The sequence below is a fragment of the Pan troglodytes genome, chromosome 3 (genome assembly GCF_028858775.2).
Source record: "Pan troglodytes isolate AG18354 chromosome 3, NHGRI_mPanTro3-v2.0_pri, whole genome shotgun sequence".
Taxonomy (NCBI): Eukaryota; Metazoa; Chordata; class Mammalia; order Primates; family Hominidae; genus Pan; species Pan troglodytes.
Genome location: NC_072401.2, coordinates 95,696,419 through 95,723,206, shown reverse-complemented (window position 1 = coordinate 95,723,206; position 26,788 = coordinate 95,696,419). Strand labels below are relative to the sequence as shown.

At 37.9% G+C, this 26,788-nt stretch overlaps 1 protein-coding gene across 1 annotated transcript in view; it reads left to right on the top strand.

Moving 5' to 3' along the window:
* Positions 1-26,325, top strand: part of HPGDS (hematopoietic prostaglandin D synthase) — a 43,565-nt gene extending 17,240 nt beyond the window's left edge. The window contains exons 3-6 of the mRNA XM_016951886.3: positions 7,611-7,703; positions 16,825-16,934; positions 23,385-23,483; positions 25,985-26,325. Of these exons, the coding sequence (XP_016807375.1) occupies positions 7,611-7,703; positions 16,825-16,934; positions 23,385-23,483; positions 25,985-26,149 (467 nt within the window). The 3' untranslated portion in view covers positions 26,150-26,325. The remainder of the gene's footprint in view (positions 1-7,610; positions 7,704-16,824; positions 16,935-23,384; positions 23,484-25,984) is intronic.
* The last annotated feature ends 463 nt before the right edge of the window (positions 26,326-26,788 follow it).

Sequence of the window (26,788 nt, the reverse complement as noted above, 5' to 3'; positions counted from 1 at the left end):
GCCTGGCTCAGTGGGTCCCATGCCCACGGAGCCTTGCTAACTGCTTGTGCAGCAGTTTGAGATCGAACTGCAAGGCGGCAGCCTAGCTGGGGGAGGGGTGTCTGCCATGGCTGAGGCTTGAGTAGGTAAACAAAGCGGCTGGGAAGCTCGAACTGGGTGGAGCCTACTGCAGCTCAAGAAGGCCTGCCTGCCTCTGTAGACTCCACCTCTGGGGGCAGTGCATAGCTGAACAAAAGGCAGCAGAAACTTCTGCAGACTTAAACGTCCCTGTCTGACAGCTCTGAAGAGAGCAGTGGTTCTTCCAGCATGGTGTTTGAGTTCTGAGAATGGACAGAGTGCCTCCTCAACTGGGTCCCTGACCCCCAAGTAGCCTAACTGGGAGATAGTTCCCAGTAGGGGCTGACTGACACCTCATACAGCTGGGTGTCCCTCTGAGATGAAGCTTCCAGAGGAAGGATCAGGCAGCAATATTTGCTGTTCTGCAATATTTGCTGTTCTGCAGCCTCCGCTAGTTATATAACGGCAAACAGGGTCTGGAGTGGACCTCCAGCAAACTCCAACAGACCTGCAGCTGAGGGACCTGACTGTTAGAAGGAAAACTAACAAACAGAAAGGAATAGCATCAACATCAACAAAAAGGACATCCACACCAAAACCCAATCTGTAGGTCACCATCATCAAAGGCCAAAGGTAGATAAAACCACAAAGATGGGGAGAAACCAGAGCAGAAAAGCTGAAAATTCTAAAAATCAGAACACCCCTTCTTGTCCAAAGGATTGCAGCTCCTTGCCAGCAATGGAACAAAGCTGAATGGAGAATGACTTTGACGAGTTGACAGAAGTAGGCTTCAGAAGGTCGGTAGTAACAAACTTCTCTGAGCTAAACGAGGATGTTTGAACCCATCACAAGGAAGCTGAAAACCTTGAAAAAAGATTAGACGAATGGTTAATTAGAATAAACAGTGTAGAGAAGGCCTTAAATGACTTGATGGAACTGAAAACCATGGGATGAGAACATCATGATGCGTGCACAAGCTTCAGTAGCCGATTTGATCAAGTGGAAGAAAGGGTATCAGTGATTGAAGATCAAATTAATGAAATGAAGTGAGAAGAGAAGTTTAGAGAGAAAAGAGTAAAAAGAAATGAACAAAGTCTCCAAGAAACATGCGACTATGTGAAAAGACCAGATCTACATTTGATTGGTGTACCTAAACATGATGGGGAGAATGGAACCAAGCTGGAAAACACTCTTCAGTATATTATCCAGGAGAACTTCCCCAACCTAGCAAGACAGGCCAACATGCAAATTCAGGAAATACAGAGAACACCACAAAGACATTCCTTGAGAAGAACAACTCCAAGACATGTAATCGTCAGATTCACCAAGGTTGAAATGAAGGAAAAAATGTTAAGGGCAACCAGAGAGAAAGGTCAGGTTACCCACAAAGGGAAGCCCATCAGACTAACATCGGATCTCTCAGCAGAAACTCTACAAGCCAGAAGAGAGTGGGGGCCAATATTCAACATGCTTAAATAAAACAATTTTCAACCCAGAATTTCATATCCAGCCAAACTAAGCTTCATAAGTGAAGGAGAAATAAAATCCTTCACAGAGAAGCAAATGCTGAGAGATTCTGTCAACACCAGGTCTGCTTACAAGAGCTCCTGAAGGAAGCACTAAACATGGAAAGAAACAACCTGTACCAGCCCCTGCAAAAACATGCCAAATTGTAAAGACCGTCAATGCAAGGAAGAAACTGCATCAACTAATGGGCAAAAACCAGCTAATATAATGACAGGATCAAATTCACACATAACAATATTAACCTTAAATGTAAATGGCCTAAATGCTCCAATTAAAAGACACAGACTGGCAAATTGGATAAAGACTCAAGACCCATCAGTGTGCTGTATTCAGGAGACCCATCTCATGTGCAGAGACACACATAGGCTCAAAATAAAGGGATGGAGGAAGATCTACCAAGCAAATGGAAAACAAAAAAAAAGGAGGGGTTGCAATCCTACTCTCTGATAAAACAGACTTTAAACCAACTTAAATCAAAAGAGATAAAGAAGGCCATTACATAATGGTAAAGGGATCAATTCAACAAGAAGAGCTAACTATCCTAAATATATATGCACCTGGTAGAGGAGCATCCAGATTCATAAACCAAGTCCTTAGAGACCTACAAAGAGACTTAGGCTCCCACACAATAATAATGGGAGACTTTAACACCTCAATGTCAATATTAGACAGATCAATGAGAAAGAAGGTTAACAATGATGTCCAGGACTTAAAGCCAGCTCTGCACCAAGCAGACCTAATAGACATCTACAGAACTCTCCACCCCAAATCAACAGAATATACATTCTTCTCAGCACCACACCACACTTATTCCAAAATTGACCAATTACTTGGAAGTAAAGCACTCCTCAGCAAATGTAAAAGAACAGAAATCACAACAAACTGTCTCTCAGACCACAGTGCAATCAAACTAGAACTCAGGATTAAGAAACTCACTCAAAACCACACAAATACATGGAAACTGAACAACCTGCTCCTGAATGACTACTGGGTACATAACGAAATGAAGGCAGAAATAAACATGTTCTTTGAAACCAATGAGAACAAAGACACAACGTACCAGAATCTCTGGGATACATTTAAAGCAGTGTGTAGAGGGAAATTTATAGCACTAAATGCCCACAAGAGAAAGCAGAAAAGATCTAAAATTGACACCCTAACATCCCAATTAAGAGAACTAGAGATGCAAGAGCAAACACATTCAAAAGCTAGCAGCAGGCAAGAAATAAGTAAGATCAGAACAGAACTGAAGGAGACAGAGACACAAAAAACCCTTCAAAAAATAAGCGAACCCAGGAGCTTATTTTTTGAAAAGATCAACAAAATTGATAGACTGCTAGCAAGACTAATAAAGAAGAAAAGAGAGAAGAATCAAATAGATGCAATGAAAAATGATAAAGGGGATATCACCACCGATCCCACAGAAATACAAACTACCATCAGAGAACAGTATAAACACCTCTACACAAATAAACTAGAAAATCTAGAAGAAATGGATAAATTCCTCGACACATACACCCTCCCAAAAATAAACCAGGAAGAAGTTGAATCCCTGAATAGACCAATAACAGGCTCTGAAATTGAGGCAATAATTAATAGCCTACCAACAAAAAGAAGTCCAGGACCAGATGGACTCATAGCTGAATTCTACCAGAGATACAAGGAGGAGCTGGTACCATTCCTTCTGAAAGTATTCCAATCAATAGAAAAAGAGGGAATCCTCCCTAACTCATTTTATGAGGCCAGCATCACCCTGATACCAAAGCCTGGCAGAGACACACAAAAAAAGAGAAGTTTAGACCTATATCCCTGATGAACATCGATGGGAAAATCCTCAATAAAATACGGGCAAACCGAATCCAGCAGCACATCAAAAACCTTATCCACCAAGATCAAGTTGGCTTGATCCCTGGGATGCAAAGCTCGTTCAACATATGCAAATCAATAAATGTAATCCATCACCTTAACAGAACCAAAGACAAAAACCACATGATCATCTCAATAGATGCAGAAAAGGCCTTCAACAAAATTCAACAGCCCTTCATGCTAAAAACTCTCAATAAATTAGGTATTGATGGGATGTATCTCAAAATAATAAGAGCTATTTATGACAAACCCACAGCCAATATCATACTGAATGGGCAAAAACTGGAAGCATTCCCTTTGAAAACTGGCACAAGACAGGGATGCCCTCTCACACCACTCCTATTCAACATAGTGTTGGAAGTTCTGACAAGAGCAATCAGGCAAGAGAAAGAAATAAAGGTTATTCAATTAGGAAGAGAGGAAGTCAAATTGTCCCTGTTTGCAGATGACATGATTGTATATTTAGAAAACCCCATCATCTCAGCCCAAAATCTCCTTAAGCTGATAAGCAACTTCAACACAGTCTCAGGATAAAAAATCAATGTACAAAAATCACAAGCATTGCTATACACCAATAACAGACGAACAGAGAGCCAAATCATGAATTAACTCCCATTCACAATTGCTTCAAAGAGAATAAAATACCTAGGAATCCAACTTACAAGGGATGTGAAGGACCTCTTCAAGGAGAACTACAAACCACTGCTCAACGAAATAAAAGAGGATACAAACAAATGGAAGAACATTCCATGCTCATGGGTAGGAAGAATCAATATTGTGAAAATGGCCATAGTGCCCAAGGTAATTTATAGATTCAATGCCATCCCCAGCCACCTACAAGTGACTTTCTTCACAGAATTGGAAAAAACTACTTTAAAGTTCATATGGAACCAAAAAAGAGCCTGCATTGCCAAGTCAATCCTAAGCAAAAAGAACAAAGCTGGAGGCATCATGCTACCTGACTTCAAACTATACTACAAGGCTACAGTAACCAAAACACCATGGTACTGGTACCAAAACAGAGATATAGATCAATGGAACAGAACAGAGGCCTCAGAAATAATACCACACATCTACAACCATCTGATCTTTGACAAACCTGACAAAAACAAGAAATGGGGAAAGGATTCCCTATTTAATAAATGGTGCTGGGAAAACTGGCTAGCCATATGTAGAAAGCTGAAACTGGATCCCTTCCTTTCACCTTATACAAAAATTCATTCAAGATGGATTAAAGACTTCAATGTCAGACCTAAAACCATAAAAACCCTAGAAGAAAACATAGGCAATACCATTCAGGACATAGGCATGGGCAAGGACTTCATGACTAAAACACCAAAAGCAATGGCAACAAAAGCCAAAATTGACAAATGGGATCTAATTAAACTAAGGAGCTTCTGCACAGTAAAAGAAACTACCATTAGAGTGAACAGGCAACCTGCAGAATGGGAGAAAAATTTTGCAATCTATCCATCTGACAAATGGCTAATATCCAGAATCTACAAAGAACTTAAACAAATTTACAAGAAAAAATCAAACAACCCCATCAAAAAGTGGGCAAAGGATATGAACAGACACTTCTCAAAAAAAGACATTTATGCCGTCAACAGACACATGAAAAAATGCTCATCATCACTGGTCATCACAGAAATGCAAATCAAAACCATGGTGAGATACCATCTCACACCAGTTAGAATGGTGATCATTAAAAAGTCAGGAAACAACAGGTGCTGGAGAGGATGTGGAGAAATAGGAACACTTTTACACTGTTGGTGGGACTGTAAACTAGTTCAACCATTGTGGAAGACAGTGTGGCGATTCCTCATGGATCTAGATATAGAAATACCATTTGACCCAGTGATCCCATTACTGGGAATATACCCAAAGGATTATAAATCATGCTCCCATAAAGACACATGCACATGTATGTTTATTGCGGCACTATTAACAATAGTAAAGACCTGGAACCAACCCAAATGTCCATCAGTGTTAGACAGGATTAAGAAAATGTGGTACATATATACCATGGAATACTATGCAGCCATAAAAAATGATGAGTTCATGTCCTTTGTAGGGACATGGATGAAGCTGGAAACCATCATTCTGAGCAAACTATCGCAAGGACAGAAAACCAAACACTGCATGTTCTCACTCATAGGTGGGAACTGAACAATGAGAACACTTGGACACAGGATGGGGAACATCACACACTGGGGCCTGTTGCAGGGTGGGGGTAGCAGGGAGGGATAGTATTAGGAGATATACCTAATGTAAATGATGAGTTAATGGGTGCAGCACACCAACATGGCACATGTATACCTATGTAACAAACCTGCACGTTGTGCACATGTACCCTAGAACTTAAAGTATAATATAAAAATGGGGGAGAAATAGTCTTTCTCACACAAGCAAAAACTGAGGAAATGTATCACCAATAGACTGTTCCTACAAGAAATGCTTAAGGAAGCCCTACATCTGGAAGTGAAAGGATGATATCTACCATCATGAAAACACATGAAAGTATAAAACTAACTGGTAGAACAGATACAGAAATGAGAAAGAGAAAAAATCAAAAGTTGTTACTATAGATAACCACTAAATCACAAAGATAAATAAGCCTTTATCTATCAATGAATACAAATGATTTAAATTCCCCAATTAAAAAGATACAAAGTGGCTGAATCAAAAACAAAATACAAGCCAACTATCTGCTGCCTACAATTAACTCTGTTCACCTGAAAAGACACACATAGACTAAAAATGAAGGAATGGAAAAAAATATTCCATAAAAACAGGAACCAAAAGCATGCAGGAGCAGCAATGTTTATAGCAGACAAAATAGACTTTAAGTAAAAAATGTAAAAAGAGAAAAAGTCATTATATAATAATAAAGTGGTCAATTCAGCAAGAAGATATAACAATTGTAAGTATATGTGCACCCAAATATATGAAGCAAATATTGTTAGAACTGAAGTTAGAGATAGATTCTAATGTAACAAGAGTTGGAGATGTCAACACTTCCCTGTCAGCACTGGACAGATAATCTAGCCAGAAAACCAACAAAGAAACATTGGGCTGAATCTGCGCTAGAGACCAAATGGACCTAACAGACATTTACAGAACATTTCATCCATAGGCCAGGCGTGGTTGCTCATGCCTGTAATCCTAGCACTTTGGGAGGCTGAGGTAGGTGGATCACTTGAGGTCAGGAATTCAAGACCGGCCTGGCCAACATAGCAAAACCCCATCTCTACTAAAAATACAAAACTTATCTGGGTGTGGTGGCACGAACCTGTAGTCCTGGCTACTCAGGAGGCTGAGGCAGGAGAATCACTTGAACCTGGGAGGTGGAAGTTGCAGTGAGCTGAGATCGCACCACTGCACTCCAGCCTCAGTGACAGAGCGAGACTCCACCTCAAAAAAAAATTTTTTTATCCATAAGCTACAGACTGCACATTCTTCTTAGCAGCACACAGGATGGGCCATATGTTAAGCCACAAAACACATCTCAATAAATTTTTTAAAATAAATTTTTAAAAATGAAAATTATATCGAGTATTTTCTCAGACCACAGTGGAATAAAACTAGAAATCAATAATAAAAAGAGCTTTGGAAACTATACAAATATATGGAAATTAAACAACATGGTCCTGAATGATCACTAGGTCAATGAAGAAATTAAATAAGAAATAAAAAATTTCTTGATCATTACATTGTGTGCATATATCATGTACCCCATAGTATGTGCAATTATTATGTATTAATTTTAAAAAGGCTATGGCTAAGTTCTTACCATAACTCAATATGTAAATCAAACTCTTCATAATCCTCAGACTGAGGCTGCAAAAAATAATGAAGCTTTACAATTAATTTTTTTAACAGTAAGCACGTAAAATACAGTAGAGTATATGGTGTCACTATAAACCTGAGCTTAAGAACAAATTCTGTCACTAATTTTAAATCAGGTTTTCTAACAACTTAAACAAAACTTATAAAATATAAATATTCCACTACAAGTTGTCAAGTGTTCCTTTAAAAATATTTAAGAATTTCATGATTCCATAAAATCATGCTTTGTTTTCACGATGATCAGTAAAAATGGAAGTAATATAACTTCCGGTTTTGTTATGAAGTTAATTCTTTGCTCATTTTATTTTAAGCTCTCCCATTTGGAAAAATCCCCATTTTGGAAGTTGATGGACTTACTCTTCACCAGAGCCTAGCAATAGCAAGATATTTGACCAAAAACACAGGTAACATGTTTATTGTGCTTAAGATTTTTGATAACTGAAACAAATACATGATATATATTCAATATTCATTAAATGACTTTAGTATAGCATACTATAGTACAAATAAGAATGGAATTAAATAAGAGAAAAGTATAAATATATCACCTGTATCAGTTTAACTTTCCATGAGTTCCCTGGACAATTAGACAATTTTATTTTATATCACCTCCTGCTTTTCCTGCCTTACATCTGTTTGCTCTCCAAGCCCTTTTTGGAGTTTAGCTGAAAAATTGGACAGGTATGTTTCATTCCAAACTTTGGCTAGTATGCATATTGTAAGTTATTAGAGAAAATTACTTAGCAGAAAATACATATGGCATATGGAGGTTGAAATTTCTTAGACTTAAAATTATATACTCAGTAATGTCCTTCATCCTAATCATGCTGAAAAAAATAGGGAGTTTCTTTGCTTCCACTCAGTGCCATCTGAGGAAACTTGAAGGGGATAGTTGGCTTCTGGATTGTTGCATTAGTGCCCACACCCATGGTATTGGAAGAGAAACAATAGAAACTGTCCTTGTTTTTACCTGACACACTTTCTCCCATCCTATGCTCCATTGTCTTCTCTCTTCCCTCAAACTATTCTCACACCCTTTTTGAGCCAAAAGCTACTTTTGGCTTCTTTTAAAGCTCGTTTCTTTCAATCAATCTGTAGAATCACCATTCTCTGAAACCTATCTCCCCACGACCATTGCCACTGCTATGATCCAAGCCATAGACACATACATAGCTCACAAATAAAATGGGCCATGAATACTAAACCTCATTTTGGAATGAAATAGTGTATTTTAAAAATACAAAGTTTTGTGTTACACTAACATGTTTCAACAAATAAAGTTACTTTGAAAGTTTAGAAGAAATGGAAATTATTTATGACCAGGGAAATTAGGCTTTAAAGTGAAAATGACATTTAGATTTAGGCTCAAAGATAGCTAGAATTTCAAGAGGAAGACTTGGACCTGGGCAGTGCTTTTCAAACTTTATGTGCATCAGGGTCACCTGGATGCTCACTAAAATATACTTTGTGCAACTTTGAGTCAGTAGACCTTGGGCGGGTCCCAAGAATTTGCATTCTCAACAATTTCCCAGATGATGCAGGTGGTCCATGGATCTCACTTTGAGAATCTCTGGGCTAGAACATTCTAAGCAGAGAGAAAATGGCATGAGAAGAAGAATGAACTTCAAATTTGCAGGTGGAAGAGAATTAGAGAAATGCTTAGAAGGATAGATTGGATCTGATTAGAAAGATCTAGAAGGATCTAGAGTATGGACTTTTTTTCTTATGCAATTGTAGGTTTTTATCTAGAAAAGCAGCATAACTACCGCTATGCATTTTGGGAAGATTATTGTGGTTACTTTGTATTTGTGGCTACTGCAGGGAAGCATATTAAGAGATCATTGAAATGGTCCAGATGGCAAAGAAGAGAGACCAAGAAAAATACGAAAAATTTGTGGATGTAGAATCATCTTAGAGACAGTAGATAGACGTTGCCATGTGGAAGGCAGTCTATTTAACCAGGAGAGGAACAGCATAGACAGAGTTTGCCATTCTCAACATGCTATATACTGCTACTTCCTCCTTTTCTTCCTCCTTCTCCTCTTCTCTTTCGTCTCTTTCTCTTTTCTGTTCAAAATACTTTTTTCAACTTGCAATACCCTCCCCAATGTCTGCCTTCTCCAGTTGACCATATGTGCCATGCAGGCAAGGAATTTACCTCTTCTATTCAATGCTACTATATACAGCCACTACTTGGGGCTGAGTCACAGTTGAGGCCCGTAATTATTTGTTGGGTAAAAAAAGGAGAGCTGGTTTGAGAAAAGGTGTGATGACTGCATTTGAGGATTTGTGGAAGAATGTTCAGGGGCCAAAAGAGTAATCAGAGATATATCCAAAAGGAGGCTGAAAAAATGAGCCTGTGGTTTAGGACTAAAAATATTGGATAAGGAGTCACCTCCATAAATTTTTAGCTGAAGCCTTGAGGTGGAAGTCAAAGTAGGGATGAAAATGAGTGAAGAATTCTGAAGACTATTCAAGGTCAGAAAGACGAATAATCAACCTTTGAATATCACACACACAAAAATATAGTTTACAGAGGAACTCTAAATCGTTCAAGAATTTTCTTTCGATTTTAACACCTTTATTGAGGTATAATTTACATACAATTAATCCACTGTCAGTATACAGTTTCTCAATTTTTAATAAATTTATACAGTTTTACAAAAGCAATCCATTTTAGAAAGCTTCTATACGGGAGCATTTTAAATTGGCACCATTGAGAAAACTTTTAGGAAGACCAATGATTTATTACCAAAAATAATGATTAACGAATGAGACAAAAGAAAAAAAACCCTCTATTATTTAAAAATTTTAGTCTCCAGTCAGAAAACAAATGCTCCTGACAAAAACTGTCTGCAAAAATAAAAATAATTCTTGATACAAAATAAATTATGACATAGGTACAGGTTATTTATTGCAGTGTTGCTTGTATTAACAAAAGACTGGAAATAAACCTAATCAGTTGAGGCTAGTTAAATAAATTGTGGGAGAGGCAGTTGCAAGATGACTGAATAGGAACAACTCCAGTCTACAGCTCGAAGCGTGAGCGATGCAGAAGGTGAATGATTTATGCACTTCCAACTGAGGTACCGGGGATTGTCTCACTGGGGATTGTCAGACAGTAGGTGCAGGACAGTGGGTGCAGTGCACCGAGCATGAGCTGAAACAGGGTGAGGCATCGCCTCACCCGGGAAGTGCAAGGGGTTAGGGAATTCTCTTTCCTAGCCAAGGAAAAGGGTGACAGACGGCACCTGGAAAATCGGGTCACTCCTACCCTAATACTGCGCTTTTCTGACAGTCTTAGCAAACGGCACACCAGGAGATTATATCCCGTGCATGGCTAAGAGGGTCCTATGCCCAGGGAGCCTTGCTCATTGCTAGCACAGCAGTCTGAGATCAAACTGCAAGGCGGCAGTGAGGCTGGGGGAGGGGTGCCTGCCATTGCTGAGGCTTGAGTAGGTAAACAAAGCTGCCGGGAAGCTCGAACTGGGTGGAGCCCACCACAGCTCAAGGAGGCCTGCCTGCCTCCGTAGACTCCACCTCTGGGGGCAGGGCATAGCCAAACAAAAGGCAGCAGAAACCTCTGCAGACTTAAATGTCCCTATCTGACAGCTTGGGAGACATTAGTGGTTTTCCCAGCATGCAGCTTGAGATCTGAGAATGGACAGACTGCCTCCTCAAGTGGGTCTCTGACCCCTGAGTAGCCTAACTGGGAGGCACCCCCGAGTAGGGGCAGACTGATACCTTACATGGCCGGGTACCCCTCTGAGACAAAATGTCCAGAGCAACGATCAGGCAGCAACATTTGCTGTTCACGAATATTTGCTGTTCTGCAGCCTCTGCTGCTGATACCCAGGCAAAAAGGGTCCGGAGTGGACCTCCGGCAAACTCCAACAGACCTGCAGCTCAGGGTCCCGACTGTTAAAAGGAAAACTAACAAACAGAAAGGACATCCAAACCAAAACTCCATCTGTACGTCACCATCATCAAAGACTAAAGGTAGATAAAACCACAAAGATGGGGAAAAAACAGAGCAGAAAAACTGAAAATTCAAAAAATCAGAGCACCTCTCCTCCTACAAAGGAATGCAGCTCCTCACCAGCAATGGAACAAAGCTGGACAGAGAATGACTTTGATGAGTTGAGAGAAGAAGGCTTCAGATGATCAAACTTCTCCGAGCTAAAGGAGGAAGTTTGAACCCATGGCAAAGAAGTTTAAAAACCTTGAAAAAAGATTAGATGAATGGCTAACTAGAATAACCAATGCAGAGAAGTCCTTAAAGGACCTGATGGAGCTGAAAACCATGGCACAAGAACTACATGACGAATGCACAAGCTTCAGTAGCTGGTTTGATCAACTGGAAGAAAGGGTATCAGTGATGGAAGATCAAATGAATGAAATGAAGCGAGAAGAGAAGTTTAGAGAAAAAAGAATAAAAAGAAATGAACAAAGCCTCCAAGAAATATGGGACTATGTGAAAAGACCAAATCTACGTCTGATTGGTGTACCTGAAAGTGATGGGGAGAATGGAACCAAGTTGGAAAACACTCTGCAGGATATTATCCAGGAGAACTTCCCCAATCCAGCAAGGCAGGCCAACATTCAAATTCAGGAAATACAGAGAACGCCACAAAGATACTCCTCGAGAACAGCAACTCCAAGACACATAATTGTCAGATTCACCAAAGTTGAAATGAAGGAAAAAATGTTAAGGGCAGCCAAAGAGAAAGGTCGGGTTACCCACAAAGGAAAGCCCATCAGACTAACAGCTGATCTCTTGGCAGAAACTCTACAAGCCAGAAGAGAGTGGGGGTCAATATTCAACATTCTTAAAGAAAAGAATTTTCAACCCAGAATTTCATATCCAGCCAAACTAAGCTTCATAAGTGAAGGAAAAATAAAATCCTTTACAGACAAGCAAATGCTGAGAGATTTTGTCACCATTAGGCATGCCCTACAAGAGCTCCTGAAGGAAGCACTAAACATGGAATGGAACAACCAGTACCAGCCCCTGCAAAAACATGCCAAATTGTAAAGACCACCCAAGCTAGGAAGAAACTGCATCAGCTAATGAGCAAAATAACCAGCTAACATCACAATGACAGGATCAAATTCACACATAACAATATTAACCTTAAATGTAAATGGCCTAAATGCTCCAATTAAAAGACACAGACTGGCAAATTGGATAAAGAGTCAAGACCCATCAGTGTGCTGTATTCAGGAAACCCATCTCACGTGCAGAGACACACATAGGCTCAAAATAAAGGGATGGAGGAAGATCTACCAAGCAAATGGAAAACAAAAAAAAAAGCAGGGGTTGCAATCCTAGTCTCTGATAAAACAGACTTTAAACCAACAAAGATCAAAAGAGACAAAGAAGGCCATTACATAATGGTAAAGAGATCAATTCAACAAGAAGAGCTAACTCTCCTAAATATATATGCACCCAATACAGGAGCACCCAGTTTCATAAACCAAGTCCTTAGAGACCTACAAAGAGACTGAGACTCCCACACAATAATGGGAGACTTTAACACCCCACTGTCAACATTAGACAGATCAACGAGACAGAAAGTTAACAAGGATATCCAGGAATTGAAGTCAGCTCTGCACCAAGCGGACCTAATAGACATCTACAGAACTCTCCACCCCAAATCAACAGAATATACATTCTTCTCAGCACCACACCACACTTATTCCAAAGTTGACCAATTAGTTGGAAGTAAAGCACTCCTCAGCAAATGTAAAAGAACAGAAATCACAACAAACTGTCTCTCAGACCACAGTGCAATCAAACTAGAGCTCAGGATTAAGAAACTCACTCAAAACCGCTCAACTACATGTAAACTGAACAACCTGCTCCTGAATGACTACTGGGTACATAATGAAATGAAGGCAGAAATAAACATGTTCTTTGAAACCAATGAGAACAAAGACACAACGTACCAGAATCTCTGGGACACATTTAAAGCAGTGTGTAGAGGGAAATTTATAGCACTAAATGCCCACAAGAAAAAGCAGGAAAGATCTAAAATCAACACCCTAACATCACAATTAAAAGAACTAGAGAAGCAAGAGCAAACACATTCAAAAGCTAGCAGAAGGCAAGAAATAACTAAGATCAGAGCAGAACTGAAGGAGAGAGAGACATAAAAAACCCTTCAAAAAATCAATGAATCCAGGAGCTTATTTTTTGAAAAGATCAACAAAATTGATAGACTGCTGGCAAGACTAATAAAGAAGAAAAGAGAGAAGAATCAAATAGATGCAATAAAAAATGATAAAGGGGATATAACCACAGATCCCACAGAAATACAAACTACCATCAGAGAATAGTATAAACACCTCTACACAAATAAACTAGAAAATCTAGAAGAAATGGATAAATTCCTCGACACATACACCCTCCCAAAAATAAACCAGGAAGAAGTTGAATCTCTGAATAGACCAATAACAGACTCTCAAATTGAGGCAATAATTTATAGCTTACCAACCAAAAGAAGTCCAGGACCAGATGGACTCACAGCTGAATTCTACCAGAGATACAAGGAGGAGCTGGTACCATTCCTTCTGAAACTATTCCAATCAATAGAAAAAGAGGGAATCCTCCCTAACTCATTTTATGAGGCCAGCATCATCCTGATACCAAAGCCTGGCAGAGACACAACAAAAAAAGAGAAGTTTAGACCAATATCCCTGATGAACATCGATTGGAAAATCCTCAATAAAATACTGGCAAACTGAATCCAGCAATACATCAAAAAGCTTATCCACCATGATCAAGTGGGCTTCATTCCTGGGATGCAAGGCTGGTTCAACATATGCAAATCAATAAACGTAATCCAGCATATAAACAGAACCGACGACAAAAACCACATGATTATCTCAATAGATGCAGAAAAGGCCTTGGACACAATTCAACAGCCCTTCATGCTAAAAACTCTCAAGAAATTAGGTATAGATGGGACGTATCTCAAAACAGTAAGAGCTATCTGTGACAAACCCACAGCCAATATCATACTGAATGGGCAAAAACTGGAAGCATTCCCTTTGAAACTGGCACAAGACAGGGATGCCCTCTCACATCACTCCTATTCAACATAATGTTGGAAGTTCTGGCCAGGGCAATCAGGCAAGAGAAGGAAATAAAGGTTATTCAATTAGGAAAAGAGGAAGTCAAATTGTCCCCGTTTGCAGATGACATGATTGTATATTTAGAAAACCCCATCATCTCAGCCCAAAATCTCCTTAAGCTGATAAGCAACTTCAGCAAAGTCTCAGGATACAAAATCAATGTGCAAAAATCACAAGTATTCTTATACACCAATAACAGACAAACAGAGAGCCAAATCATGAGTGAACTCCCATTCACAATTGCTTCAAAGAGAATAAAATACCTAGGAATCCAACTTACAAGGGACGTGAAGGACCTCTTTAAGGAGAACTACAAAACACTGCTCAACAAAATAAAAGAGGATACAAACAAATGGAAGAACATTCCATGCTCATGGGTAGGAAGAATCAATGTTGTGAAAATGGCCATACTGCCCAAGGTAATTTATAGATTTAGTGCCGTTCCCATCAAGCTACCAGTGACTTTCTTCACAGAATTGGAAAAAAACTACTTTAAAGTTCATATGAAACCAAAGAAGAGCCTGCATTGCCAAGTCAATCCTAAGCCAAAAGAACAAGGCTGGAAGCATCACGCTACCCAACTTCAAACTATACTACAAGGCTACAGTAACCAAAACAGCATGGTACTGGTACCAAAACAGAGATATAGACCAATGGAACAGAACAGAGCCCTGAGAAATAATACCACACATCTACAACCATCTGATCTTTGACAAACCTGACAAAAACAAGAAATGGGGAAAGGATTCCCTATTTAATAAATGGTGCTGGGAAAACTGGCTAGCCATATGTAGAAAGCTGAAACTGGATCCCTTCCTTACACCTTATACAAACATTCATTCAAGATGGATTAAAGACTTCAATGTTAGACCTAAAACCATAAAAACCCTAGAAGAAAACCTAGGCAATACCATTCAGGACATAGGCATGGGCAGGGACTTCATGTCTAAAACACCAAAAGCAATGGCAACAAAAGCCAGAATTGACAAATGGGATCTAATTAAACGAAAGAGCTTCTGTACAGCAAAAGAAACTACCATCAGAGTGAACAGGCAACCTACAGAATGGGAGAAAATTTTTGCAATCTACTCATCTGAGAAAGGGCTAATATCCAGAATCTATAAAGAACTCAAACACATTTGCATGAAAAAAAACAAACAACCCCATTAACAAGTGGGCGAAAGATATGAACAGACACTTCTCAAAAGAAGACATTTATGCAGCCAAAAGACACATGAGAAAATGCTCATCATCACTGGCCATTAGAGAAATGTATATCAAAACCACAATGAGACACCATCTCACACCAGTTAGAATGGCGATCATTAAAAAGTCAGGAAACAACAGGTGCTGGAGAGGATGTGGAGAAATAGGAACACTTTTATACTGTTGGTGGGACTGTAAACTAGTTCAACCATTGTGGAAGTCGGTGTGGCGATTCCTCAGGGATCTAGAACTAGAAATACCATTTGCCCCAGCCATCCCATTAGTGGGTATATACCCAAAGGATTATAAATCATGCTGCTATAAAGACACATGCACACGTATGTTTATTGCAGCACTATTCGCAATAGCAAAGACTTGGAACCAAGTCAAATGTCCAACAATGATAGACTGGATTAAGAAAATGTGGCACATATACACCATGGAATACTATGCAGCCATAAAAAATGATGAGTTCATGTCCTTTGTAGGGTCATGGATGAAGCTGGAAACCATCATTCTCAGCAAACTATCTCAAGGACCAAAAACCAAACACTGCATGTTCTCACTCTTCTCGCTCATAGGTGGGAATTGAACCATGAGAACACATGGACACAGGAAGGGGAACATCACACACCGGGGCCTGTTGTGGGGTGGGGGGAGGCGGGAGGGATAGCATTAGGAGATATACCTAATGTAAATGACGAGCTAATGGGTGCAGCACACCAACATGGCACATGTATACATATGTAACAAACCTGAATGTTGTGCACATGTACCTTAGAACTTAAAGTATAATTAAAAAAATAAAAAAATAAATTGTGGCGCTTCTACCTCAATGAATCCCTATGTAGCCAAAAAAAAAAAAAAAAAAAAAAGCAAGTACACCCTTTGGGTACTTGTAAAGAAAGATATGTAGGGGACATGGGATGAGGAAGCATATCTAGTGGGATATATATTTTATTTGCTTGTATTTTCATAAAGAAATAATGTAGAATACTAATTAAAGTGGTACTAGTAAGGTAGGTAGGTAAGGGAGCAAAATGTGGTTGATGGAAGCTAGTCTTCACTGGATATTGTTTTACACTCTTTGAATTTTCAACGATATGAGTATACTATCTGTTAAGAACAAACTTTTTAATATAGTAAATTAAATATATTGATGGGCCTCTCTCTATTCCACAGATTTGGCTGGAAACACAGAAATGGAACAATGTCATGTTGATGCTATTGTGGACACACTGGATGATTTCATGTCGTGTTTTCCTTGGGCAGAGAAAAAGCAAGATGTGAAAGTAATGTGATCCATTTGCTATTCCTAGTATTAATTACACACCACCTGCCAGACATTGTGTTAGGTGCCTTAGAAAGTTCCTTAATATCAAAACAATATGTATAATTTTAAAATACCAAATTATATTTTAAAAGTTTAAAATAAAGTACAGCAATTCCCTATTGTACCCCTTCACATTAACTCCTCCCCAGATGCAAAACCCTTTTAAAACTTTGTTTAGCAGTTTCTTTAGGATTTACACATTTCCATATTTCTATAGGATATATAAATATGACTTCCTCTGATTGACCAATTGTAAATGATTTCTCAGGACTTATGATAGTACAGGTTAAGCATTCCTAACCTGAAAGTCTGAAATCCAAAATGCCCCAAACTCCAAAACGTTTTAAGTACCAAGATGACAGCACAAGTGGAAAATTCCACATGTAAGTACTTAACACAAACTTTAGCAAATGTGCAAAATTATTGAAAATACTGTATAAAATTACCTTTGGCTATGTGTATAAGGTGTAAATGAAACATAAATGAATTTGGTTTTTAGATTTAGGCCCTATCCCCTATATATCTCATTATGTATATGCAAATATTCCAAAATCTGAAAAAGTCTGGAATTCAACACAATTCTGTTCCCAAGCATGTTGGATAAGGGATCTCAACCTGAAATAACAATTTTTCTCTTACATAGTCATCCTTTCTGCTTCCTTTTCACCAAGCTCCCAATATTGTGATGTGAAAATTTTTTGGTTAAATATCCTGTGATTAGTAGGCTATGCAAATAATGCACAGAACTGTGCACTGTAGTATGCTTTTATAATATTTCCTTTCTCACTTTTCTTCCTCAAAATTAGTAATTGCTTTCTTTTGCTTCTTTTCACTTTTACTGCTGACTTTCCACAGTATCCAATAGCCTGCCAATATGATTTTCCACAAGGTCAACGTAGTATCAGTTCATCTGTTATTTCCAATATTTCTTGGAGCGCTCTCTAGGAGACTTCCATTCTTTGTGGAGTTCTCCAGGTTTTCTGCACAGCTGTCATCATTGGAATTCCCTTTGCTGTTATTCCAGTGATGCCATTCTATGGAGCTGGAGTCCTGTTCCTGGATGCTGCCTTCTTTCTTTGTTTACTCCACTGTTTATTTGGGGGCACATCCTCTAGTATTCCAAAAGTTAAAATGAAGGTTTGATGACAGCAGATATGATTATGACAGATGGCATGGATATGTCTATCTTGTGAGTCACACTGCTTCGCTCTGGTATGGTTGTCCTAGATACTTGGTCACAGTTGTCATCCTGAGATCTTTATTATTACCCCGGATTTTTTTTTTTTTAATGTTTTCCTGGGTTCATTCTCCTGTTTTCTTTCCTTGCTTTTGTGGAACAGTCCTCTAAGAGCTTACTGGTCATAGGAAATAAAAGTTTGGGGCTTTTGGGACCTTATTTGTTTAAAGATGTTTTTATTTTATTCTCAAACTTGTTTTATAGTTTGACTGGGTGTAGAATTCTGATGAAAGTAGTTTTTCATTAGTATTTGAAAGGCTGTTAAGAAGTTTGAATTCAATGTAATTACTGACCTTTTGTATGTGACCTATTTTTTTTCCACTCTGAAAGATTATAAAACACGTGCCCTTAGAGTTCTAAAATTTTGCAATGATGAGTCTTGGTATGATATTGTTTTCATCCATTGTGCTGTTTCCTTGGTGATTCCGTTCAATCTGGGACCCATGTCCTTTAGTTCAAGGAAATTTCCTTTAATTCTTTCATTAATGATTTCCTCCCCCTTTATTTTCTTTGTTCCATTATAGTAGAATTCCAGTAATTCAGATGTTGGCTCTTTTCCTATTTCCCATCTCTTGGCTTTTCTGCATTACTTTTAGAAATCATTTCTCATCAGTCCTTGAGTTCTAAATTTCTGATATTGTGCTTCTAAATTTATAAAAATTCTTAGGCTGTTTTCCGCTAAGAATGGGGAAGGGACAGCTGTCTAGTAATGTAAAATGAAGAACATCCCATGCTAAAACCGCTTAATAGTTTTCCACCAATCCTCATTTTATCCCCTCCCAAACCTCCTTAACCCCAGTTCTAGACATATCCGGTCATTTCCTGAGCCATTTAAGGATTTTGTGTTGTTGATAGGATTGGTTCTTGGCTTTCCCTTCGCAGGTGCCATTCACCCATCTGCTTACTAGCTTCAAATTTTGTTTGCTCTTATCTCCTCTCTTTCCACTTCCTTGTGGGTTCTATCTTTTTAAAAATATTCATTACTGTGGTTTAGAGATGAATGCAAAATGATATATATTTGTCAAATTATTCATCTTTATGCAGAATTCTAAATAGACGTCTTTATTACAGCTTCTAGTGGTTTCCTTTAGGATGCTCATCACGGTCTCTATTTTAAAGAGACTGGCAGGTGGTGTGTGATTACTTGTTTGTTGTTTGTCTCCCCAAGCTGGATGCATCGTGGGGTAGGAATCATGTCTGTATTACTCAACTGATCCCCCACCACCATCACAGTGCCTTTTACATAGTAGGCATTACACACTTGTTGAATAAGTGATCAGAACCACACTCATCAAATGCACACCATGTGCCTGTGTTACTCTCAGCTCTATGTGTTATCTCAGTCAGCCCTCCTTCTCCCCCTTCAAGATAAGTGCTTTTTATTGTCATGCTCACTTTCCAGATGAAGACACTGAGAAACAGAAGTTACAGAGTTGCCCAAAGTCACACAACTGACAGAACTGTGAACTGAGCCCAGACAGCTGAATTTAGATCCCATAGCCTCATCACCTAGGCATACAATTGCTTAAATTAGTAACTAATTTAAGCATTCCTTTAGAATGAAACTGTTGTTATCCTCATCTTCCAAGTAAGAAAACAAGAGTTTCATGTAGTGTAAACAACTTACCCAAAATTGTTCAGCTAGAAGTGGTGCAGAAGGAATTCAAATCGTCACTGACTCAAACCCCAGGTTCTTAACCACTGGGTATAATACCACAGTGCAAGCAGCTGTTCAAAACAGCTGCGCATGAATATTTATGTACATGTTAAAGCTAAAGCCTATAGTCGAAAGCCACAGCACAAATAGCAGGCAGTCTTATCAATTTACTTAAGCACATATTTAAGCACATACTATCTACTTAGTATTTATTGTAAATACTATTTAATTAGCACCTTCTGATTTGAATAGAGATATCCAGACACAAAAGTATTTACATTGACTAACTCCATGATATAAATGTAAGGTGTGTAGGGTCTGCCCACACACACATGTATATATATAGGCCTAGCCAGGAAATAATAAAGCTCAGCTTTGATGATAGAAATACAACTTTTTGACATAAGTACATTTAGGCTCTGGAGTCAAACTGCCAGGTTGAATCCTGATTCCCTTCTTACTAGCTGTCACTTAACTCCCTATTTATAGTTCAAACTCTTTGTAAAGTGGGGATACAACAGGCTCCACTTTGAAGTATGTTGGCAGGATTAAATGTTAGCATATGTGCCTATGGCTAGGTAGGAAGTGTTAAATATTAGCTATTATAATTAATAGTGTTATATACTTTGGTGTTAATTGTTTTTACTATTTGTCAGACATGGCATCTGTATTTTACATATCATTATAAATGTAGAAACAGATGCTCTCCAATTTAGAAGTGTCTAAAGATTTTTGTTCCATGTACCAAACACCCCCCTGATGTGCAGTCTATCAATTTATCAGTTTGCTCTTCTCTACTTTTCTATTTTCTACCTTTCTGTGGCTGAGGCTCCATAACAGAGACCACCTCCCAGAGGAAAATATTCTTCGAACATTTATGATAAGAGTAACACTCTACCTTTGTATTAGAATAACAACTCTCTTACGTACCACCTATTTCAAAAAAACAATTTCAAAGGACACAGCAATCCAAGTTCATGATTAAATCATACAAAGGCAGAACACGTTGCAGAAACATTGCTGATAGCTATAGACTATCTAATTAACAAGCAGGACTTGGCTAATACGTAATGAAAAATGCACTGTTCTGTATTTCATTTCTTAGACTGTTGGTAGTGGGCTACATTGCTGCCATCTTGTGGTCAGGTGAAAATTTCAAAGGCAGAATATTGATGCACTTAAGATGGATAGTGAATATATTCTTGTCATATACACCTTAAAAATCTACCAAATACACACAATTTTACAGTATTTATTACCAAAAATTCCATTTCCAATAAAAAAAGAATTAAAAGCAAAAGATGCCTTTGGATATTGGTCACCATGACAATCCTTGAACTTACCATTAGTGTTACTTTGGTTATTTAATGTATCTGTGTTTCCATTTCCTCATCTAAAGAACAGGATGGGGAAGAAGAATGAGAAGGCCTGAGGACATTCTGATGTCCTGGTTCCAACACAAAATAATTTTGGTAGTGCATATCTGAAAATATGCATATCTGGTTCCAACACAAAATAATTTTGGTAGTGCATATCTGAAAATATTTTGAGAAATATACGAACCTCTCTAAAAGTCATTTGTTAAACTTTCATAGCAACAACTTCTCAGGGTGAAAAAACCTCCTCTGTAACTCTCTGAAAAGGGAGGCTAGAAATTTCTGAATCCATCAAGTAAAGGAGTGGCTATCTAGGATGGATCAGGAAATGTATTTTTTAAAATATATCTGGAAAAAAAAAGAAGTGTAATCAAATCTTATCTTTATGTTATTTTGGTTTATTGTACTTTAAAATGAAACTTAAATACTAATTATACTGTTTATTAATTTACATTTCATTAGACTGAAATAATTCACCAAACTTACAAAGACAATCTGGGCTCAAGGAGAAGTCAGTAGCACAGATATAAGAGTTTTATTTGACTCTGCATATACACAAACATTGGTGCACCTGAAGCTCTGGAAATGCACGTTAGAAGAACAGAATTTGCCAGGAGTGCACACAGGAGTTTTTGGAAAGTTGTCCAACAATCAAATTGGCCATTACTTTTCTGACTGATGCCAACTGAGGTGAGCAGACCTGTGGCAAGCACCACATGGTTCTCGACTCACTGCCCTTCAATGGGATTACAAATTCTGTGTAAGCAGCAGAAAGACTCATAACTAATGTTTTCTTTAAAACTATGAACATACTGACCACAGAGCACTTTATAGAACAAGGGAAAGAACATAAAGTCAAAATAATGACAAGCTTTATAAGCTTCGGTTTTTAAATCTGGCAAACATATGTAAGTACATGTTGAGTATCCCTTATCTGAAATTCTTGGGACCAGAAGTATTTCAGAATTGGGGTTTTCTTCAGATTTTGGAATATTTGCATTATACTTACTGGTTGAGCATACCAAATCTCGAGAACCGACATCTGAGATGTTCCCCTGAGCATTTCCTTTGGGCATCATGCGCATGCTCAAAACGTCTTGGATTTTGGAGCATTTTGGATTTTTGGACTAGGGAGGCTCAACCTGTATGTAAGGATGCTTTTGCAAATTGTACTCTAAATATAAGGCATTATGTTGTGGTAGTATATACCATCTAGCTAAGTCATAATCATAACAGCAAGTAAATCAGCAAATTGGTACGGTATCCACTATCTGACTTATCTTAATAAAGGTTGGATTTCATTATAGATCATTTAGACATATTAATAAATGATATATACATTTTATATTTTTGAGTTTGGCTTCTATTTCATAACCAAGACTCAAACAGACAGAATTCTTATATATAAACAAACATCTCTTATCAAGAAAGAGGCCTTGAGTAAATTATTTGGTCTTCAGAGCTTCAAGTAGAAAAATGATGACAATTAAAAAAATGGATGTTTTATATATATTTTCCTAAGGATGTTAATTTTTAAATAATATTAGTTTATATATCAAGAGGGGATAACTAGATGATGCATTTTGTAGATGATATTCAAGATGGACAAATCTGATAATGAGGCACAATGGTAGTCCAATGAGAAAATACATAAAGGCCCAAGATCATGATTCATTATAAACGCAATAGTGAAACGAAGAACTGCCAAACTAGAAGAGTCTAGCCTTACGAAATAAAATAAATTTCTTTACCTTCAGTTATATTATTTAGCTTTAAAAAAGCTAGGTTAAGAAAGAGGGAAATTTTAGGAATCTAAAAAGACAATAGAATCATTTCGCTTTAGTAAATTTAAGAAAAAATAAGATTTTGTGGGTAAAATATTTAGTCATTATACACAAAGAAACTAAGAACTGGTGACACAAAACTATTTTTTTAATCCATGAGCAATAAAGAGATGACTCACATCTATAGAGAATCAGACCTAAATCTCCATGTCATAAATTTGAATAAAAAATCTAGCTACTTCTCTTTCTTCTTGAATTCATGTGGGAGAATAAAGATGGAGAAATCTACTTCCTCCTCAGATCATGTTACTTTTCTTCTCATTATTCTTAAAGTGATATTTTCTCCTTCTCCTAGGAGCAGATGTTCAATGAGCTGCTCACGTATAATGCGCCTCATCTTATGCAAGACTTGGACACATATTTAGGGGGGAGAGAATGGCTTATTGGTAACTCTGTGAGTATGTTTTATATCTTAAAAAATTCAAGCAAATAAAAGGACAAACCAATAGAAGTATAAAAACTTACTGGAAAAAAGTTACCTATAGGGAGGGGATAGAATTTACAGCAAGAACAAAGGTTAAGCTTCTTTAAATAAACCTTTTTAAAAAATAGATTTGACTTTGGAACCATATTGTATATAATTATATATTGGCAGCAAAAACTTAAAAAGCGATCCTAAAAATCAAAGCAAAGTAAATGAACCTAACTATGCAAAAGAGGTGCATAGAGAACACAGAGAATACATATGTACTCTATTAGAGAAGAACTATTTCAAGAAGTATCATTTGTAAAACACACTAATCTGATTATACATCTAAGACAGATATCTCTTAGCTTAGAACAACGAAAAATCATATACTATTTTCAGTAATCATATTGTTGGTGGTACTACAAACTATTGGTATTTTTTTTTCTGGTATTATTATACTTATATTGTGGGTACAAAAATAAATTGTGTTGATGTCACTGAGAACCAGGATCTTCAATGTGGGAGAAAGGAGACAGAGATGTAAGGTGAGTAAGGTCAAGTAAATATCCATTCCTGAACTTGAACTACAGCTAACAGTATAAACTCATATGTATTTTATATCAGGATAAATTATGAAGCATTTTATATCTCCATCAATTGGAAAAAGTTTCTCTTCATGAAAGTATTCCAGTTAATAGATAAGAAAGAAAGACTGAAATAAACTATCACCACTTTCCAACCCCAGAAAAATTAATTGGCGTAGGCATGGACCATCAATAATCACAAAAAAGTTAGACAACCAGATACTAGGCACACTACCACCTAGTAGTCTTGCCAAAAATTTCAAATCTAAACCTGATTACAAGTTGTGGTAGGTGGCGGTCCCTACCTTCAGGGAGACTGCATTTTGGGAGATAAGACTGCTTTTTTGTAGCATGCTGACACTCTGCTGTCTGCCCTGTTCAGCCCTTCTGGGTGATACAGAACTAAACTTGCCATATCTTTATTCTCAACTTTCAACCTCTTCACATACCCCTTCATTTCTTCTGACTCCCCTCATAGCCTTTACTAAAATGCTCCTCTCCCTGCCCCATTGAAAAATTTCTAAGAATTTATTTTTCATTTTCTATTAAGATTCCTTTGTAAATGATGTTCTGATCTCATCTCTGGGCACTCTCTCCCTTCTTCACAGTGCTCCACACTGGTGTGTGTGTCCCTCAGACCTAACTCACATTCCCACTTAAGGGCCTTTACGCATTTCCCTATACCTGGAATGCTTAATCCCCAGATTGCTCACTGCAGGTCTTAATCCTTTTTTATATTTAAGCCTGGGCTTACGTGTCACCTCTTAAAAAGTCCTCCCTGACCATGTCATAGTCCATCACATGACTTCACTTTTTTTTTTCCTAACCCCTATCATTTTGCATATTTGTTTTTCCCTTCTAAAATAAAAGCTACATGAGAGAAGGGCTTGCATCCTACCTTGCTCTCCAGCACCTAAATCTGGGCATGGCACACAGTAGGTGCTTGATAAATATTTGAATAAATTCTGGATTTATTCTGAATTCTGAGTCTTCCAGCCAGTAGCTTCTCTTGGCTGACAGATGTTTAATAAGTTCCTGAGGCACTAGCAATCAGCTTTATTAAATTCTATACAAAAAGAAAAAAGAGTGGGCCACATTTAAACTTCACTCTTTGATAATCATATGGAGCCAAAGTAACAGCATACAGATTGGTTTCTAACACAAAGATAAAAACATACAACTGTACAATGGTAGGACCAGGCTGTCATCACTAATCCAGTGGCCAATCTTGGCATACCCCTAATGGTCAGACATCCATATATTCTTTTTATGTGATACAATATAATGTATTTTAGCCACAAATATTTCACTTGAAACTATATACCCTCTAAGAGTAACCTGCACCTTCCTTTATACTACATAGTACAAAGGAACAAGGTAAGATGAAATACAAAGGTCCTGAAGATAGAACATTCTGTAGGACTAGTGTGAAATCTTCAATAATTTGGTGATGTGAAAAAAAGGGTACTGCTTTGAAGAGTTAATGGACATAAGCAGATCAAATGCATAGACCTGGAATAGATCCTGCTTTGTCCTGTAAAGGGCAATTTTAGAACAGATGGAAAAATACGTATTGGTTATTGGATAAGGAAAATGTATTGTCACAGAGAGGTGGAGACTGGACAAGGTTACAAGAGTATGTACCATTAAGATCTCATGTTAGTAAAACAACATCTATCAGCATAGAAAAATATCTTATACACGAAAATGTTTAATAGTAGTAACCTGATTGCTGGAGTATGATATCAGTAATTTTCTGAACTTCTATCATATAAACATTCTGCTTTTGTAATAACAAGATTGTTTTGAATCTTTTAGATTAAGAAACTAATTTTAATTTTGGAATGCTGATACAGCTACACTTTCTATGTTCAAATGAAAAATTTGTTTCCTTTAAACTAGGTAACTTGGGCAGACTTCTACTGGGAGATTTGCAGTACCACACTTTTGGTCTTTAAGCCTGACCTGTTAGACAACCATCCAAGGCTGGTGACTTTACGGAAGAAAGTCCAAGCCATTCCTGCCATCGCTAACTGGATAAAACGAAGACCCCAAACCAAACTCTAGCTGATCCATGTTGCCTTCAAGTTTGTTTTTCTCGGGGGCATCTCTCTCATCAGATAAGACAGCTACATCAGCCTGCCAGATAATCCACATGCTCCCTCCCCAGCTCCACTAAGATTTTCACTTTAGCCATATTCTGATTTTTAAAAAGGAAAATAAAAACAAATCTTTCTTCAGTATCTTTTTCTTTCAGAATAGCTTCTCATCATTTACAATTACAGAAAAATAGTATGTAATACAGGCAGACCTTGCTTTGCACAGGTTCTAACATGGACGAATTGCAGTCATAACGGTTTAGCAACACCATTCTTCCCCTCCCCCAAAATGGTTTGGACTTCAGCTACCACAATTACCTGTAATTGCATAAAACACAAACTTTGCTAGTGGCTCTCCAGTTCACATATCGCTGTGTAAATAACCTATGTACATCATGACCAATGACCAGTCACTTCTATCAAAGACTGCCAGAGGTCACTGCACATCTGTTATTCCTGCATAGATAGCAAAGTGTGTAGTTGTATTGCTATTGCCTGCTTGTGGCCCAGTGATAAATCCCTTTGACATTTTACAAAAATGAATCAAAAGAGGGAACTCCCCAACAAAGATGAAAGTGCAGCAAAGGAACAAAAACTGATAATCCTG